Below are 19,525 nucleotides of genomic sequence, written 5' to 3'. Positions count from 1 at the left end.
ACAAAAGTGGCGCCCAACGTGGGGCTCGGGGCAATTTAAATTGAGTTCCACCCCAAATTGTACTGATAAAGGATATTTGATTGTTGACTTGAATGATTGTGTAACTACTGTGTTTACTTTGAAGTCAGACACACTTGAATAAGAATTCATATTGTGGAAAATGGAGCTTTGCAATCAGTTTGACTTGCATGGGCCGAGCACCCTCTATGTCACAGGTGTAGAAGAAGCATATACAGATGAGGAGATAAGTGACTTCTTTGCAGTTCAAGGAGCCATAGCTACGATCGTGAGGGTCCCTGATGAACCAGATCAGCCAAAGGGCAGGACCCTCATACAGTACTCCTCAGAACGGACCATTTCAAGACTTGATCCTGCGATCCTTGGCCGCCTGCCAAGCCCCAAAGATCCCACAGTTATTTGGCATGTGAGTACCATTCGTGAAGTCTGTCAAGAGGAGCTCAGAAAAGAATTTGCCCAAAAATGCTTGGCCGAGCTTAGTACTTTTGCTGGAAAAAGCAAAGCTGGCTTTTGGGCTATGCTTCAGAGTGAGATGCGACTGGCTCAGTTCGATTCGGGCCCCCCGCCAAGCCCTGATACTCACCTTGAATCCACTGATCAGTCTGCTCCTATATCTGGCAATGAGAAAAGAGCCACCAGTCCATGCGAAAACCCATCTTCTGACTCACCTCCTCCCACCAGTCTCCCTTTTCTCAGTGAGGGCACAATTAACCCACCCCAAGTTCAGAAAGTCATCGTTGAGCACTTCATTCGTAGTGATGCACCATTGTCCAGTTAAAGCCCGAGCAGAGTCAGAACTTTCTCTGGCCGTACCCCGAAGTCAAATGGCGAGGTCGACTATGATGCCTGGCGCACCCAAGTGGATCTGCTTCTTAATGATACCACATTGCCTGACTCACAGAAAGTGAGAAGAATTCTAGAGAGCCTGCTCAGCCCAGCTGCTGACATTGTCAAGCCCCTTGGTACCAATGCGCGTCCTGAAGCTTACCTCGCCCAGCTTGAGTCAGCATTTGGTGTGGTAGAAGATGGTGAAGAGTTATTTGCAACCTTCTTGGGCTCAAACCAGAATTCTGGAGAGAACCCCTCTGCTTATTTGAACCGTCTCCAATCTCTCCTTACGAAGGCTGTTTCTCGGGGGGGCATTCCAGCCAAAGAGTCTGACAAATACTTACTCAGACAATTCTGTCGAGGGTGCTGGGATCAGAGCTTACTCATTGGCCTTCAACTTGAGTGCAGAAAATCCAATCCCCCGTCGTTTCCAGAATTGTTGCTGCTTCTGAGAACAGAAGAAGACCGGCGAGCAGCTAAGATGGATCGAATGAAAAAGCATTTAGGAAGTACAAGGGCTGCATCACACGTGCATTCAGTGTTGAGCATGCCAGACTTTGATGAGGAACCTGTTGCCACGGCTTCCAAGAAACAAGATACCAGCTCCCAACTTGAAAAAGAGGTTGCTCAACTCCGGAAACAGGTGGCACAACTAATTCAGAAAGAGAGAAAGGGATCACAACCTGAACAGACCCAGAGCAGCACAGGGAATGAAACACCCTTCCAGAGTGAAAATCTAGCAGTCCGTGTCACTAAACCTGAGCTGTCATCCCAAACAGGCGGCCCACCCAGAGCATGGTTCTGCTTCAGATGTGGGGAAGACGGCCACATTGCAGTAAAGTGCATCAACCAACCTAATGCTGATCTTGTCCAGAAGAAACATGCAGAGCTCCGAGGTAAACGTGACAGATTTTGGGCCCAGCATGGAGCTCGTGGAGCATCTTTAAACTTGTAGAAGCTCCTGCTGCGGGACGACCTGGAGCTGAGGGCGTTGATCAAAACAGTCCCATAGCAATGATCCACAATGTCGAGAAGATGAAAGCCAAAGTCTCTGAAAGCAGTAATGGGTGCGATTACTACCTTCCTCAAGGGCTTGTGGGTCCTCGCTGTGTCGCTACAATCTCTGTGGAAGGTACAAAATGTGAATCTATCCTGGATACTGGGTCCCAAGTCACAACTATTTCAGAGACATTCCATTCCAGATACTTGGCATCACTCCCCATTCAGCCTATTTCTCATCTGCTTGAGGTTGAAGGGGCCAAGGGTCAGTCTGTACCCTATCTGGGTTATGTTGAAATCCTCCTAACTTTCCCTGACAGTGTAACTGGAGCAGAGGACCAAATGACTGCTTTAGCACTTATTGTTCCAGAGTGCCACTTCAACAGCAAGATTCCAGTATTGATTGGCACAAATGTCTTGTTGCAGCTCTACCAGCACGGGGTAGACAGTGATAAGCCAACATTTTTGAAAAGATCAGACAGCTTTGCATTGCTCCTTTAACATGTTGCTCGGTTGCATAATGATGATATCAAAGCTTGTCCTGTTAAGTTGCATGGAAAAAGTCCCATCACCATTCCAGCAAAGCACAAAATGTGCATCTTGGGAGATGTCAGGGTGGGGAGTACAAACTTGCACTCCTCCTTTATTCTTGAACCCCATGAGTCTTCTCCTCTGCCTGGAGGGTTGATCCTTGAGTGTGCATTAATGAACATCAACTGTAAGGCCTCAAGCAAGATCCCTGTTGTTCTCAGAAATGTGACAGACCACGAGGTCACTCTTGCTCCAAAATCTGTCATTGGTGAAGTGTCAGCTACTCAGAGTGTAATGCCTTTGAGCTCTGCTCACTCTGAGCCCACAGATTCTGGTTCTACAGGTGAGAAGCTTGCATTCGACTTTGATGACTCACCAATGCCTGAAGAGTGGAAGCAGCGAATTGCAGACAAGCTGAACTCTATCCCCGAGGTCTTTGCTGTCGATGAGCTTTCCCTCGGTCACACAACCGCTGTGAAGCACCATATTCGGTTGCAAGACCAGACACCTTTCAAAGAGCGCTCAAGGCCAATACATCCCAGTGACTGGGAGGCTGTAAAGCAGCACCTAAGAGAACTCCTGGATGCAGGAATAATAAGAGAGTCTGAGAGCCCTTTTGCATCACCAGTGGTATTGGTGAAGAACAAAAATGGGAAAATTAGGCTGTGTATCGATTATAGGAAGCTAAATGCCCGCACTATGAAAGATGCATATGCTCTCCCTAACATTGAAGAAACATTTTCAGCCCTGAGCGGAGCAAAGTGGTTCTCAGTTATGGACCTTAAATCTGGTTATTACCAGGTAGAGATGGCAGAGGATGATAAGTCTAAGACTGCATTTACATGTCCTTTGGGGTTTTATGAGTTTAACCGCATGCCACAAGGTGTCACCAACGCACCAAGCACCTTCCAGCGGTTAAAGGAAAAGTGTGTTGGAGACCTGCATTTGAGTGAAGTTCTGGTGTTTCTGGATGATCTCATAGTCTTCTCTGAGACCCTTGAAGAGCATGAGATAAGACTCATGAAGGTGCTGCATCGTCTGAAGGACTATGGTCTGAAATTGTCACCCGAGAAGTGTCATTTTTTCAGGTCATCTGTGAGATACCTTGGTCATGTGGTGGATGCTGAAGGGGTCCACACCGATCCAGACAAAACTGCTGCCCTCAAAGACTGGCCCCGTCCCGTGAACAGAGAGGAGCTGAAGTGCTTCCTGGGTTTTGCAGGATATTACAGGCGCTTTGTGGAGGGCTATTCTAAGATCGCAAAACCCCTTAACACTCTGACTGCCGGGTATTATCCACCCCAAAAGAGGGGCAAAACATACAAAAGAGAAAAGCCCAAGAACTTTGTGAGTCCTCACGCCCCCTTTGGTGCAGAGTGGACAACCGAATGTGAGATTGCATTCAGATCACTCATTGATAAGCTAACATCAGCTCCTGTTCTTGCTTTCGCAGACCCCAAAATCCCATATGTGTTGCACTCAGATGCGTGCTCTGGTGGCCTGGGAGCTGCTCTCTATCAGGAACAAGACGGGAAGCTCCGAGTGATAGCCTATGCCAGTAGGGGCCTATCGAAGAGTGAGAAAAATTACCCCACTCACAAGCTAGAGTATCTAGCCTTAAAATGGGCAATTTGTGAGAAATTCAGTGATTACTTGTACGGCACAGATTTTACCGTTCTGACAGATAATAATCCGCTCACATATGTCCTTACCTCTGCCAAGCTTGACGCCGCGGGCCACCGCTGGCTAGCCGCTCTGTCCACCTTCAGCTTTAACATCAGGTATTGAGCGGGGCATACTAACAAAGATGCGGATGGTCTGTCTAGGCGACCACAGAGTGCACCTGAAGAAGATGAGGAATTCCGGCAGGAGAAAGACAGAATTAATGAAATGACGAGACGCGTTTTAGAGGGGGAGTCGCAGGAGATCCCCTCTGAGGCCATCTCTGCAGTACGTCAGCGCCATTCAGCTACGTCACCACGACTTCTTGTTCTTGCAGAGTCTCTTGCCATAGGAGCCTCATCAGTGCCTGATCTGTTTGCTGACCAGGGCCAAACCACCCTGCCTGGAATGACAAAGGAAAGCTGGTGGAAAGCACAAAGAGAGGACCCATCAATTAAGAAAGTCATCACCTGGGTGGAAAGTACAGTAAAGCCCAACTTCAGAACTGTGAGTAATGAGCAGGCTGATGTGAAGTTGCTCCTCAGGGAGTGGAACAGGCTCGAACTCAGAGATGGGATCCTCTACAGAAGGTGTTTTGATCGAGGAGACATGATCTATCAGCTCATCTTGCCTGAGCAGTATAGAGAGAGAGCTCTACAGGGTTTGCACCATGAAATTGGTCATCTGGGCTCTGAGCGTGTGCTATGTCTAGCTCGAGCCAGGTTTTATTGGCCGAAAATGGCAGAGTTCATTGAAAGAAAATGTCAAACCTGTGAGCGATGTTTCAGGAGGAAAGCTAAACCACAAAAAGCTGCTCCCATGGTAAACATACAGACAACTTACCCACTGGAATTGGTGTGCATGGACTATTTATCCCTTGAACCTGATAGCCATGACACCAGGAACATTTTGGTCATTACTGATCATTTTACAAAGTTTTCAGTGGCAGTACCAACAAAAGATCAAAAGGCAAAAACCGTCGCCAAAGCTCTCTGGGAGAACTTCCTGGTCCACTACGGCTTCCCAAGCCACCTTCACAGTGATCAAGGAAGAGACTTTGAATCCCATACAATCAAGGAGCTGTGTTCACTGATTGGAGCAGAGAAGGTGCGAACGACGCCCTATCATCCCCAGGGAAATCCGGTTGAACGCTTTAACAGGACCTTGTTGAGCATGCTTGGAACCCTGGAAGAAAAAGACAAACAACATTGGAGAGACTTTGTGGAGCCCCTTGTACATGCTTACAATTGCACAAGGAATAATACAACAGGCTATTCACCATACGAGTTGATGTTTGGCAGGCAGCCTAATCTGCCCGTTGACCTCGTCCTGGGTGTCAGTCCTCCTACAGAGACCTATAAAACACATTCTGAATATGTGCAGAACTTGCGTCAGCGTCTACACGAAAGCTACACACTGGCTGCAGAGAACTCCAAAAAGGCAGGAAATAGAAACAAAATGCGCTTCGATGCCAAAGTCAGAGCTGCTGACTTAGTTGATGGAGATCGGGTCCTGGTAAGAAATGTCAGCATTCGTGGGAAACACAAACTGGCAGACAAGTGGGAGCACCCCATTCATATTGTTGTGAAACGAATTGAGGGTGGCCCTGTGTATGTGGTGAAGCCAGAGAATAGCAGAGGCCCGCTCCGTACACTTCAGAGATCTGTTGCTGCCGTGTGGATTTCTGCCTGTTGAGGAGACTCCAGAACAGAGACCAGGGCTTGGGAAACCAAAGAAAATGGAGTTGAGGAGCAGTAAAGTTCAACCTCCACAGACTGAAGATGAAGATTCACAAGAAGATGGGAGGGATGAAGAGGAGGAAGTCTGCTTCCTGGACAGACATCTGCAGCCTGCTGTGTGGGGCCCTTATGTGCAGGAGATGGAGAGCACACCACTGACACGACCTCTGATTCAACTGAACCCTGACGCCCCGGAGTTCGAAGCACATTCTTCTGCTGAGTTGCTGACTGGGTCAGGCATAGGAGTGGATCAACCTCTTGCTCAGTCACGGGATCATGTCATCGTGGATATTCCAGAAAACAGTCTGTGTGACACATCACTTGAAGAGGAGAGGAGCAAAGATTCTCTGACAGTTAACAGAGAAACTGAAAAAACTCTGTCTGACCAGGAACATGTGCTTGTTACTCAGGAACATCAAGAGGAAGTTGATGTCACTCCAGAGACTGCATCAGTTCAACCAAGACGCTCCAACAGGGAGAGACACCCCCCACCCAAATTTACCTATGATGAGTTGGGAAAACCCCTGATTCTGGCTCTTCACTCATTCATTGAAAGCCTGCAAGATCGTATTTCTCAAATATCTAACTCTTACCAAGTGTCTTGTGAAGTTTAAATTACATGCAGGGACTCATGCAGTTAAGAGGGGGAGAATTGTAACCAGGGTTAATGACCCCCAAGTTAATTATTTTGTCTGTTCTTGTATATTTCTGATTTCCCATTGATTGTTCAAAATTAGTGCTTCAAGTTGGTCACTAGGTGTCAGTAGAGAGCTGTCATTGTCCCTAGAAAGAGATTCTGGTGCACGAAAAAAAAAGGGTGGGAGTGGCTATCTCACTGAGATCCGCCATCTTGGTTCTCTCCCCTGGCCTGCGCCAGACTATTCAGACGTTTTTGAGCAGAAGCTTTGATTATTTTAGACAAGAGATAAGATTCAGATTATTTGTGTGACCGAGATCGACTCCAGGACTGCAGGAGTTGACCAGATGCACCAGACCCCCATTGAACCCCGTGTGAACAGATGTCCCGGCTGGTTTTTTTTGGATCCCGTTCAGCGACCCCATTCTTCAGAGCGTGCCACTCTGGGTGATGTCCATCTTCGTCCCCTTCTTCATCGTCTCCATCCCCCATCTCCACCATCTTGGGCCATCCCATGGACACTCGTTTTGAAGGGGCGGTAGGATTTTTCTGAGTGCACTCAATAGTTTTTTTCCTTTATTGGTTTTCTGGTTTTGATTGCCTGGCCGGCCAGTGTGTATTGGACATTTATCTTGACTGAAACAAGAAGATGTGGGTGAAATGATTATTGTAAATAGTTGATTCTTTTGTTGTTCCTTCAATATATTTTTTTGAACTGCCAATTGTTGTCGTGTTTGAATGAAGGACAGAAGGTCCAGTTAAATAGATAAAAGAAATTTCCAACCAACCTCCCTCCCGAACCTAGACCACACCAAAACCTGGTGCAGACACGAGGGGAGGGTTACAAAATCAAAACTGATTTCAGCGACTGTTGCCTTTCGCGGACTGTGAGGACTCTGTCAGAAAATGTAACCACTACAGTACAGAAGAGAAACCATTTTGTTATAATTTACCCTGCAATTTAATAATAATTCAGCTCAAAAATATGTGGGGTGTTTTTTTATTTTTGAGTCCAGAGTGGAGCAGTAGAAATAAGGTATCAGTGACAGTCTGTGAAAAATACAAGCTACATTTTGTAAATCACCCATCCATCCATCCATCCATCTTCAACCGCTTATCCAGGGCCGGGTCGCGGGGGCAGCAGTCTCAGCAGAGATGCTCAGACTTCCTGTCCCCAGACTCTTCCTCCAGCTCCTCTGGGAGGATCCCAAGGCGTTCCCAGGCCAGCCGAGAGACATAGTCTCTCCAGCGTGTCCTGGGTCTTCCCCGGGGCCTCCTCCTGGTGGGACATGCCCAGAACTCCTCCCCAGGGAGGCGTCCAGGAGGCGTCCTAACCAGATGCCCGAGCCTCCTCAGCTGGCCCTCTGGATGTGGAGGAGAAGCGGCTCTACTCCGAGCTCCTCCCTGGTGGCTGAGCTCCTCCCCCTGTCTCTCAGGGAGTCCAGCCCCCCTACGGAGGAAGCTCCTTTCAGCCGCTTGTATCCAGGATCTTGTCCTTTCGGTCATGACCCAAAGCTCAAGACCAGAGGTGAGGGTGGGAACGTAGACTGACCGGTAAATCGAGAGCTTTGCCTTTCGGCTCAGCTCCTTCTTCACCACAACGGACCGATACAACGACCGCATCACTGCAGCTGCTGCACCGATCCGCCTGTCAATCTCACCTCCACCCGCCCCCCACTGTGAACAAGACCCCAAGATACTTAAACTCCTCCACTTGGGCCAGAGTCTCTCCACCCACCTGGAGGGGGCAAGCCACCTTGTTCCGGTCGAGGACCATGGCCTCGGATTTGGAGGTGCTGATCCTCATCCCTGCCGCTTCACACTCGGCTGTGAACCGCCGCAGTGCATGCTGTAGGTCCAGGTTCGATGAAGCCAACAGGACAACATCATCTGCAAAAGCAGAGATGAAATCCTGTGGTCCCCGAACCGGACCACAGAACACCACTCGGGTTCAGATCAGGGAGGCCGTGTGATCCAATCACCCCCCTCCAGGTCTCACCGTCGCTGTCCACGTGGGCGTTGAAGTCCCCCAGTAGAACCATGGAGTCCCCAGTCGGAGCACTGTCCAGCACCCCTCCCAGGGACTCCAAGAAGGCCGGGTACTCTGCACTGCTGTTCGGCCCGTAAGCCGAGACCACAGTGAGGCACCTGTCCCCGACCTGAAGGACCAGGGATGCGAACAACACCTGGCGCTGAGCTGTGGGGCTATAAGCAAACCCACACCAGCCCGCCGCCTCTCACCGCGGGCAACGCCAGAGAAGTGGAGAGTCCAGCCCTTCTCCAGAGGAGGGTTCCAGAGTCCAGGCTGTGTGGAGGTGAGTCTGACTATATCTAGCCGGCACCTCTCAACCTCCCTCACAAGTTCAGGCTCCTTCCCCCCAACGAGGAGACATTCCATGTCCCTAGAGCCAGTCTCTGTGTCTGAGGATCGGGTCGCCGGGCACCCTGCCGTCGGCTGCCACCCAATCCACACTGCACCCGGCCCCTACGGTTCCCTCGGCGGGTGGAGCCCACCAGAGGATAGAGGAATCATTCCCAAAAATAACCACTGACCAAATCTATGGCGTACCTACAAGAGATTCAGCCTCATGATGCAAAGACCAGATAGAGTGTTGTGGAGAGCAGTCGTTTTTAAGACCATGGTCTTGACTTGGTCTCAGTCCCTTAAAGGTGTAATACTGGATTGTCTCGAAAAGACGAAGCCAAACGTCTGTTACTCACTTTTTGAACAACACGCATTTACCAGACCATCCGCCCGGCTCTCCTGCTTCTCCCAGGGAACGCCTATCAATGGCGGAAGCGTGCGAGCACGTCCTCATCTTCTCCGGGCGTGCACGGCTCTGTTTACAGTTTCTGCGATCGGCCTCGCTCATAAAGCTTGTTTTCCGAAACAGTTACAGTTTCATTATGTCAGACTCGCCATCGGTAAGCACTAGCTGAAACGGAGGCTCACGGCTACATAAACACTCTGGATGCGCAATACGTAGAACGTGATTGGGAGCGAGCACACAACGGCTTGAGGAAAGCAGCTCGTCAGAATGATTGACAAACAGACCCACCAGTTATTTTGATGATCCACCCGGAACTCAAAGCAAATAGAAAATCCTGTATTACACCTTTAAGTGTTGGTCTTGATTTTGATTCTTGATTCTTTCGTCTTGTCTCGAGCTTCCATGCTCTATGTACAGTCAGACACTCGAGGTCAAGCTGTCCAGTGGAGTTTTCTTCCGGTTGAAATTTGTTAGAGGTATGATCCATGTGAAATCTTTTAAGTGAAATCCTTTCGTTTTATTTGGAACAAACTAAAGTTTTCATGCAACATAGGGAATGTCATCTGAGAAAACTGAAAGCACTCCAGTCAACCAGAAACACACAGTACATTTATAACTTCATGAAGACGTCCTCCTCTTCCTCCTCCCTCATCGTCTTCCTCACAACAAGGATGAACCGGAAGTGACCGAGAGCTGAAACAAAGCTCCAGAAACTTTACAAAAGTTCACTTAAAACTAGAAACATGGCGGAGACTTGATTATTTGTACTTTTCACGAGAAAGAAAAACACATTCACTGTGATCAGGAGACAGTTTCAGGTCCCAAAACAATGTCTGTCTCCATGACAACAGCACAAATTCTGTAAACAATGGGGGGCGCTGTTGGATGTTTTTGGAAAGAAAACACATAAGGAAAGTTCCACCTGAGGAGCGCCGTTGTCGTGGAAACAGGCCCCCAAAATGCAATCAAGGGGCTGTCATCATTTCATGATCTCTCAGCTGAATCTCCACTGAACTCAAACACAAATCACTTGAATCCAGATCACTTTGGACCATTTCAGAGTTTGGATTCATATAAATGACAATATGTTCATGAAAAAAAATACAATAAATGACAGAAAACATTTTCATATTTAAAATCATCAACAATAGAGTACCAAAATATGTTTTTTTTCTAACATTTCAACTCATGGGGTTTGATTTTGTTCATAATATTTCAAATAAATTAAGAATTGATGATAAAAAAATGTTGCACGTTGCCTACAACAAAAACTAAAAGTAAATATCACGTTTCTGGCTTCTTCATCAAGGTGAATATTGATTTATTAGACACGTTTCACCGTGCCGGTTACATGTTAATGCAGAAAATGAAAGTAAATACTCTGAGTATCTACACATAATGTTCAGCAGCAGGGAAGCAGTCACCAGAGGGGCTGTGGAGCAGGAAGTTGCAGACCCCTGAGGTGGTGTCCGGGCCTTGCTGCTCTCCAGAGACGATGGCAGACCTCCAGACTCAGGATTCACAGGCCCTGCTCCTCTGGCGCCTTGTGTCCACTCTATGACTAAAGAGAAAGACCATCAAGCAGAGATCCTGGTTATATCAGCGCCCATCTGCAATAGCAAACGCTTAAGCTCCATCATGCTGACTTTATTTGAATCATTCATTTCATGCCTCACACCTCTAAGGCTGACGGTCGGTCATGGTAACTTATATCACCAAAATATGAAAGATGGTTTCAGTTATTTCACACTTGTGTTCACAACATAATTCCATCTGTGTTCGTCAATAGTAATCTGATGCCTTCGGTGAATAATCCAGAAAATAAAGTAAAAACATTGAATTAGAAGGTGTGTGCAAACATTTGAAGGAATGGGAGTCAGGAGAGAAAATGTCCTGACACTGAACTTCTTGCTCTTTAAATTCTTCCTCTTATTCAGGTTTTGTGGAAATAAGTCAAGTTTCTTTATCTGTGGCGAGCTGACAGCTCTAATGTCGCTCTTACCTGCAGAACAGAGACGGAGCTGTGTGAGCAGACCGGAGCGGAGGACGGCTGGAGGCTGACGGGCAGCGGGGGGGTCTGGGTGCTGAGGGGGGCCACGAGGGGCGACAGATGGAAGGAAGGGTCCTGACGGGTCTGACGGGGTCGGGAGGCGGAGGTGTCTGACTCGGGGGGAAAAAAGGCTTGATCGTCTCTGAGCTGCTGGAAGTCGGAGTCTGCTGATCGGTCCGAGGGGGAGGGCGGAGCCGAGCGGTCCCCGGGGGACGCAGAGGAGGGGAGGGTGGGGGTTAACGTCATGGTGCTGTAGGAAGGCGGGACCACGGACATGTGACTCTGAAGAAGCTGCATGATGGCCCCGATGTTCGCTGACATGCCAGACTCCAGCCTGCAACACAGACACCATCTATGGGATACAGATCAGCTTCCACGGTGTGTGTGTGTGTGTGTGTGTGTGTGTGTGTGTGTGTGTGTGTGTCCTTTAACTTTATTAGATGAAGTCAACTTTTATTTTCTACAGAGAAACAGGAAGTGGTTGGGTGTGACGGTGGATGAGAGTTTGAGCCCACCTGCTGATCTGCTGCTGCAGGGCCTCCAGTCGGTCGCCTAAATCCACCTTCTGCCTCCAGGAGACGACAGGCGGAGGAGAGCAGGGGGGGGTGGTGGGGCTGGAGGGCCAGTGGGAGGTCCGGGGGGGAGGAGGAGGGCAGAGTGGAGAGGGGGTCCTGGGGGGCTCTGCGCTCCAGAGCGGACAGACGCCGGAGTCTCCTGCAGGTGAAGCAGGTATTGAGCCGAGTGTGGCGTCGTGCCGGTGATTCAGATCGTCTCTGAACGTTTACCGCCTGTTCTGTGGGACTCGTCCTTGCAGCTGGAGCGGCCCCTGGTGCTGCAGGTCTGGACGGGACTGGTTCCCTCTGGATCTCCCGGGTGGGCCTCCTCACCGGAGAACACCGGGCCGTATCTGCACACACTCTCTCTTACAAACTGCTGCTTCCTCATTCAAGAGTTGACAGTTTGGTCAGTTATGTAAAAATCATGGCCTCAGATGAAAAGAGAAAGCATGGTCACGATTATTTAAAATGGAGACACTAAACTTTTTAGGACGTGAATAACAAAACATACAAGATATGTTGATGCTGGTCTGGTTTGCTGCTGCCGCGGTGCTCCCACTGCTTCCTCCTCCATCCAGACGCCGCTCTTTGACCCCTCATGGAAACGCTGTCCCCTGCAAACACACACAGCAGTGAAAATACACTGTGATGACGGTGATGTGGTCCGTCTCGATATTCAACTCAAACAATGTCACTTAATAAGCCACGGATGTGAAAAAAGGAGCATTTTAGACGAGCAGGCCGGAGTCCTGACCTGTGTGAGCGGAGGACAGTTTGTGTTTGTGAGGCCGGCTTCCTCCGTCACCGTCGTCTCCGCTGAGAAGACTCACAGCGTCATTATTCACCTGCACAGCAGCACCAGCACGGGAACAACGTGGTCATTTGCCACAAACTACACAACCTTTGGGTCAATATTCACCAGGTTCACTCAGTTAATACCGGAAATAATCCATCAGGACTGCACTAAGCAGAATCAGTAACAAGCAGGGTGCAGCAGGTGAAGACAGCAGAGGGGCTTTGATTGACTTGACCATCGTTTATTTCTTGTTTTTAAAGAAATCATGAATTAAAAAGCAGCTTGAATGAAAAAGTGGAGTTTAAAACGAATGAATTTGTCCCTGCAGAAGAAAGGATGCCTTTCAAGTCAAGATCACTGAAACCTCCAGCAGCTTCCCTGACAGACAGTCTGATGTGTCCAGCAGGAGGCGCCGGTGAAACATACATCTCTCAGGTTGAAGGTTATTTCCAGGTTGGACCAGAAGTGTTCACAAAACTCAGGATACATATCCAGAACCTGCAACACAGACACCGACCAGAGTGAGCTGCACTATTGAAATAAAGAAAAAAACCTATGGGCAGTAAAGGCTGCATATAAAAACGGATCCCTGCATGTTTTTTTGTCTTTGTTTAACACCTTCTTGTAATCTTTTACACATTTGACTATTGGATCAATTGATTTCTTTATGAAACTCAGTTTTGCTTTATTTCATGTTATTGTTATATAGCCCTGTGTTCCATGCCGACTATATTATGCCGTATAAATAGTATCAGGATTTCATTATCCAGCTGGTTCCTCTCTGCTGCAGCAGCCCCACAGCATCAGTCAGTCACCTCGTCAAACAGACAGTGACGGTGACGGTTCAGCGCAATGCTCAAGGACACCGAGTCACAGCTTCCCAGAGCGACGCGAGTCTCCAAAACACCAGAAACAGTCACTGGATTTATCAGCGGTTTCTTCAGAGAGAAATGAAGTCAGAGAGAGAGTCGAGGTTGAGGAAAGATCTGACTCCTGCAGACGTGTTCAAGTCCTGACTGAAACCAAACGTAACATTCAAATCCATGAGTACAGCCTCTGTGTGCGGAGGCTACTGACGCCACCACCCAAACACACTCCGGCCGGACTGCGACAGCTGTTACCTCCAGCACATCTTCTCTTTGAATCTTGTGCAGGTCGCAGTAGGTCAGAGCTCGGACGTCAGCGCTGGACTTCCCAGGCAGTGAATACAGATTGATGGGTTCCCCAAATATGTCGTTCTTACCTGGAGCAGGAGAAACGGTGGATGTGTTCAATTTGACTTTCATGGCCTGCTGGAGCTGAACCCACAATCTCAAAACCAACAGATTATTTCAACAAGACAAATTCATGTATCCACAGACTGAGAGAACATACAGCCATACCCAGGATAGCGAGCACCACGTCTCCTCTGAGGATCTCGATGGAGCCTCTGGAGATGAAGTAGAGCGCCGATATCAGGTCTCCGGCGTGGACCAGAGTGTCTCCTGGAGGGGCGTGGGTGGTCTTGAACCGCATAGCCAGGGCCCGAAGACAGCCCTTAGTAGATCCTGGACAAGAGCAAAAACAAGTGCGTGGTCTTTTTTACAGCTGAATTCAGAAACATTTAGAGATTCATATACTTGTCGCTTCATTTACGACCTTTGAAGGCTTTACAGTTCTGCAGCAGAGTCCTGTTGAGGTGGAGACAAATGTCTGCCTGCAGGCACTCTGGAAAGCCTTTCAGCACCTACGAATGTAGACGTCAGAGACAGAAGGTTAACGTCTCGCTTCATTTTGATTCAAAGACCGTCTGAGCCTAACAGGCTTGGATAGCTTCTCCAAAGACCAGTCAAATCCAACTCACTGCATTCATGTCGATGCCGTTGGTGTAGGACCAGGCGTGCTGGAAGTACTCCTCCAGCCGCTGCCGGAGAGGATTGGGAATCTGGTGGAAGCGGATGAACTCTCGAACCCTCATCATCTGAGCGTGGTAACGGGCCGTGCCGGAGTAAAGCCTCTGGATGATGGCGGACACGTTTCCAAAAATACTGGCATACATGAGAGCTGCAGGAGAGACGCGAGCGCTGGATCAGTCAGCTGCTGCAGGCACAGGGGGGTCTGCTGAGTCCACAACCCCAAAATATGAGGAGGAACCACTCCAACACCCTCCATGAAATCACCTCCAATCAGCATGATGCAGATGGAGAAGATCTTCTCCGAGTTGGTGTTTGGTGAGACGTTTCCGAAGCCCACGCTGGTGAGGCTGCTGAAGGTGAAGTACAAAGCCGTGACGTATTTATCCCGAACGGAAGGACCCGAACCCAGCACCGAGTCATTGTACGGCCGCCCCAGCTGGTCTCCCAGGTTATCCAACCAGCCGATCCCGGCCGACGTGGCCCGCTCCACGTTACCGATGGCGTACCTGAGGCCGAGGAAGCAAACCGGTTCACCGCCAGGGAGTGAAACACACGAGTGAATGCGCTTGGCTGGTGAGGTGGAGCGATGTACCAGATGCAGGCCAGCCAGTGGGCGATGAGGGCAAACGTGCACATGAGCAGGAAGAGGACGGCGGCGCCGTACTCTGAATAACGGTCCAGCTTCCTCGCCACACGCACCAGCCGCAGCAGCCGAGCCGTCTTCAGCAAACCAATCAGAGTGGTGGTCTTTAAGGAAAAGGTCCAGATGACAGAAATCATCCCGTCCTCTAAAGTCTTGTGCTTCTTCTCAGTATTCTTGACCCGCCATCACTGTTTTTCACCCTGCTCATACCTCTCCCTCGCCACCGGCCCGAACCACTTCCTCTCCAGAGCGCGAGATCAGAAGGTCGAAGGGAATGGCTGCCACCATGTCGATGAGAAACCAGCCTTTGAAGTAGTGGACGGCGATGCGAGACGACTGACTCACCACCTTTCAACAATCCACCACAGACAAACAGCAAGCCTCATTTTCACTGCAGGGACACGATCCTTTAATACATCTACAGAAAAATCCAGTTAGATCTCAGCTGTGAGGAGAGCACAGGATCTGAAGTGACTCGGACAATCGGATCAGTTCACCTCATCATTGGAGTTGACGTATGTGGTCCTGAAGTTGATGATAATGTCGACAATGAACATGATGTCCACGATGAAATCCACCACGCTCAGCGGAGAGCAGGAGTAACCGCAGCTCTGCATGGCTGCCTCCTCCTGCTCACTGAGCACCAGGAAAAGGAGGAATCCAGACAAAGTGGAGAAATCAAACCTGTTAAAACGCAGCTTCATCTTCAAGCGGTTGGAGGCTGGAGAGAATCTGGACCCACCTCAGCAGAAAGGTAGCAGAGTACGGTGTGAATATGGCGGTGTAAATGACTAAAAGCAGAATGACCCAGTCCCACACCGCTTTGAAGGGACTGTAGTGAAGGATGGTCCACTTCTGGATCCTCGGGGTCTGGAGCTTGTACTCAGGTAACACATCAGCGCCCAGAGAGAGGACCTGCACAGCTCAAACGGCCACAGAGTTTACACTCAGGTAAACACACTTAAGAGGAGCTTCTCCTGGCCAAAAGGCCGCATTTCAAGACATTTCTAATCTTCCTTGAAGTTTCTGGTGGCCTCAGGGCGGTTCCAGGCCCTCGGTGAAGGTACTGATGTGAGAGGGATATTTGAAAAAGTGTGTGGCGCATCAGCTGGACCAACCTGGGTGACTTTTTCTGTGACGTGGTGCGTTCTGTCCATCAGTTTGCAAGGTCTGATTTCCCCATCGGGCAGAGTCACGTAGGCCTCAGTCTTGGTGTCCAGTAAGCTCTGAGTCATTTGCTGAATCCGTACAAACGCCAGGAAAGAACATACCAAACATCAGAGAGAAAGTTCAGCATTTTCACTGACAGCAACAAGACGAGCGTTTGAAAATTCTACACAGCATGGTTGTGCTCTCCTTGACTTTGTAAGATTCATTCTCAAACTTTAAAAGGACAGAATCTTGTTGGGAGAAGTTGAAGTCAAGCTCCACGCTCCCAAAGCATTTCATTTAAACAGTACTTGAATGGCTCTGACTGGTGTGTGTACCTGGCTGTTTGTCCGGCAGCGCAGATCAGAGTCCGACGTCCCGACGGGAACGCTGCTCTTTCTAATGGTTACCATGCCGACTGAGGGAGAGCACAGCCTCAGTGTTTTACTACTGACGTCATTCAGCTCAAAGGGTAAAATTACTGCATTCTGCGCAGTGGTAACTGCTGATGACAGTCTATTGAATGAAGTGTGTTTCCTCTCACCCGTACAGCTGCGCCTCTGCAGCATCTTCTTTTCCCGGCAGTTCTGCTCCGTCTTCACGTCGTTCATCGATGAAGAATGTTTTATGTTTGCACAGTTACCGTCTCGCCTGGAGTCCCCGTCACCTTCGCTTCGACCTCTCCCTCCCTCTGGCCTCCTGGACACAGAGTGCATCGGTAAACTGACGGCTGAAGGAAAGAAGGTACGCTCGTCTTACTGCAATTCAGAAAGAAGATTCTGTAGGAAATCAAGGTGAAGAAAAGGATCGTCATGAGTTTAAAACTGAATGCAAGGTCCTGTATAACATTCTTTAGTTTGGGCACCAACAAGCAGAAAGCACTCCTCAGTGAGAGATCTTGTGTTTATAGTGTTTCTGGATTGATCAATGTACGAGCAATGGAAGCCCAGCTTTTTTTTTTTTCTTCTAAAAATAACGATTCGGTGGTTTGTCCTCTCTCCAGGTGAAGTATCTTTTAATGAAAGTTGCAGGAACATAAAACTGATATTAGTGAAGCCAGCATGAGTTTCTTGGCTGAAAGTGTTCCAACACAGCATGTCATTTGATTCATTTCAAGACAATTTTCTGCTTTGCTTTTCCTTTAAAGCTCCTCTTGATGCCACGGTTTCTCACTTTCTTCATTTTGGATACTGATACCTGGCATTGCTGGACCTGACAGGGGGACACAAAGACAGGGAGAGAGACAGAGGGTGAAAGAAACAAGGGAGTGAACAAGCAAGAGAAAACAGAGCAGAGAGAAGGACGAGAGCAAAGATACGACGGTCTTTCAATGAATGTGGACGCTCCAGACGACCGGCTCCTGCACCTGCGTCAAGGTAAGACAGAGGGCATCCTACGGACTTTTGCTGGAGAACACAGCCGGTCGTGGTCTGGGGCGTGAAGCCGAGGATCCAGGTATGAAATTACACCAGAGCGTCAGGAGTCTAACCCACCACAGAACAACAAGGTGACGAGTCTACATGTCGAATATGGAGAGTGACTGAAGGTCATGCATACGACCTCTGACCTCTGTGAAGATCAGAAGCAGGCCAGAGAGGCCCTCAGGGCCCAGACAGCCAGTGGCCATCCCAGAAACTCCCACAGATTCACACATGTACCCTGACCAGTGTGTGCTGTGCCTCTGGAGGTGGGGTTACCTCTGAGGAGCGTGGGCGGAGGCCAGCGGCAGCGCCACTGTCGGGGGGGCAGAAGCCGGGGCGGCAGCGGCTCTACCTGCTGCCCTGGTGTCCACCGGCACCCCACAGCCTTCCCCTTTATCTCTGTTCTTCCCATCACCCTCGCTCCGTCGCCCGGCAGGGCGGGAGTCGTGGGGTCTGAGCGGCGGCTCCTCGTCCTCGTCCTCGTCCTCGTCCTCCTCGCTGTCCCACAGCATGAGCTCGGCTGCAGCCTCTCCCAGCTGCTGCCTCTCAGGGAGGGACAGCAGCTTGTCCAGGGCCACGGACTCGTGTCCCAGAGGAAGGAGGTCCGGGTGGGGAGCGCCCAGCTCGCTGTCCTGTGACAGGACCCCCACGCTGGGGTTGAGGGAGCGCAGGAGGCGGCGGAGACGTCGACGTCGAGCTGGACGGCAGACGGAGGGAAAACATGGAGAAGTTACTCTACAGGCTGAAGAATGAAAACACAGATTGATTGGTTCAAATATTTAACATTACTCTTAGCTTTACCCTGTCATTCTGATATTTTACCTTCAATACTATTTATTCTTCTCTTTTCTGTGTAGAGCTACAGCTCATCCAAATTGGAAATGGTGGAAGAATTAGAAAAAACCAAGGAGATGAGAAGACTCATGAGGCAGTGTGGGAGAGTGGCGAACACTGTCCACACTCCTGGAGTGACAGCAGAGTGTTTGGAGCGTACCTGAGGTCAGCCAGGGGATCTGCAGCACTCTGCTGAGTTCCTGAACCGGAGAGCTGCTGGGTACTCTGGGATCAGTGGGAAGCTCGAAGTTCAGAATGAACATGATGACCAGACCGTCTTCATTCTTAACTGGAACAACATCGATCGCACACTGGAAACACACTCCTTGTGGTGAGAGAACAAATGAAAAACATCCATCTTTTTATCCATTTTCACAAGACATTAAGAGTTATTGTTTAGGATTGCTGCCATTTTTCATTTTTCTGTTTTTCCCGGGAGGGAACTCAAAACTGAGAGTGATTCCTGCACAGTTCATTTACTGAGACTATTTTAAAAAAAGCAGAAGTTAATCTGACTATAAAAATGTGTCCCTAACTTGCATGAATGATGGAATAAACACTTGTATCAGAAACAAGACAACCAGACTGGCATATCAAACAGCCTCGGATCACATGTTAGCGTCTTACAAACAGTGTGTTGCTTTGGTCTCGATGTGGCTCATCGGACTTGTTGTCATCACAGGTTCGATCATTTCGACATGCAGATCAGGTTCAAACAGGAAACAGTCTTTCTTCTGAGACACATTCAGAGCATAAAATACACAGCAGAAACAGAGCTAAAAGCTGTGAGACTGGAGACAGCACACACACACACACACACACACACATATATGTGCATAAAAAAGTTACAGCGTGCACATTTGCAAACACAAATTCAAACTAAAATGAATTAAAAGGTTCAAACAGTGTGCTGTTGCTTTATTTGTGGAGATATTTGAAGTTCAGCAATGTTCTCTGTGGAATTCATCCAGCTGAGAGATAAATGTCAGTCAGGT

At 49.0% G+C, this 19,525-nt stretch overlaps 1 protein-coding gene across 1 annotated transcript; it reads right to left on the bottom strand.

Annotated features, from left to right (window-relative positions):
* Positions 1–4,198: 4,198 nt before the first annotated feature.
* LOC115405379 (potassium voltage-gated channel subfamily H member 6-like) lies at positions 4,199–16,886 on the bottom strand. Its single transcript, XM_030114945.1, has 17 exons — positions 16,820–16,886; positions 16,602–16,693; positions 16,245–16,364; positions 15,869–16,041; positions 15,624–15,762; positions 15,337–15,474; positions 15,076–15,230; positions 14,748–14,989; positions 14,432–14,631; positions 14,227–14,314; positions 13,971–14,135; positions 13,710–13,831; positions 13,015–13,086; positions 12,021–12,114; positions 11,751–11,949; positions 11,188–11,569; positions 4,199–4,219 (listed from the first exon to the last, which is right to left on the bottom strand). The coding sequence occupies exons 1-17, from the start codon at positions 16,884–16,886 to the stop codon at positions 4,199–4,201; spliced, it is 2,469 nt and encodes an 822-aa protein (XP_029970805.1).
* Between the last annotated feature and the right edge of the window lie 2,639 nt (positions 16,887–19,525).

This window comes from Salarias fasciatus, chromosome 18 (assembly GCF_902148845.1).
Source record: "Salarias fasciatus chromosome 18, fSalaFa1.1, whole genome shotgun sequence".
Lineage (NCBI taxonomy): Eukaryota > Metazoa > Chordata > Actinopteri > Blenniiformes > Blenniidae > Salarias > Salarias fasciatus.
This window is presented reverse-complemented; position numbering and strand designations above follow the sequence as displayed.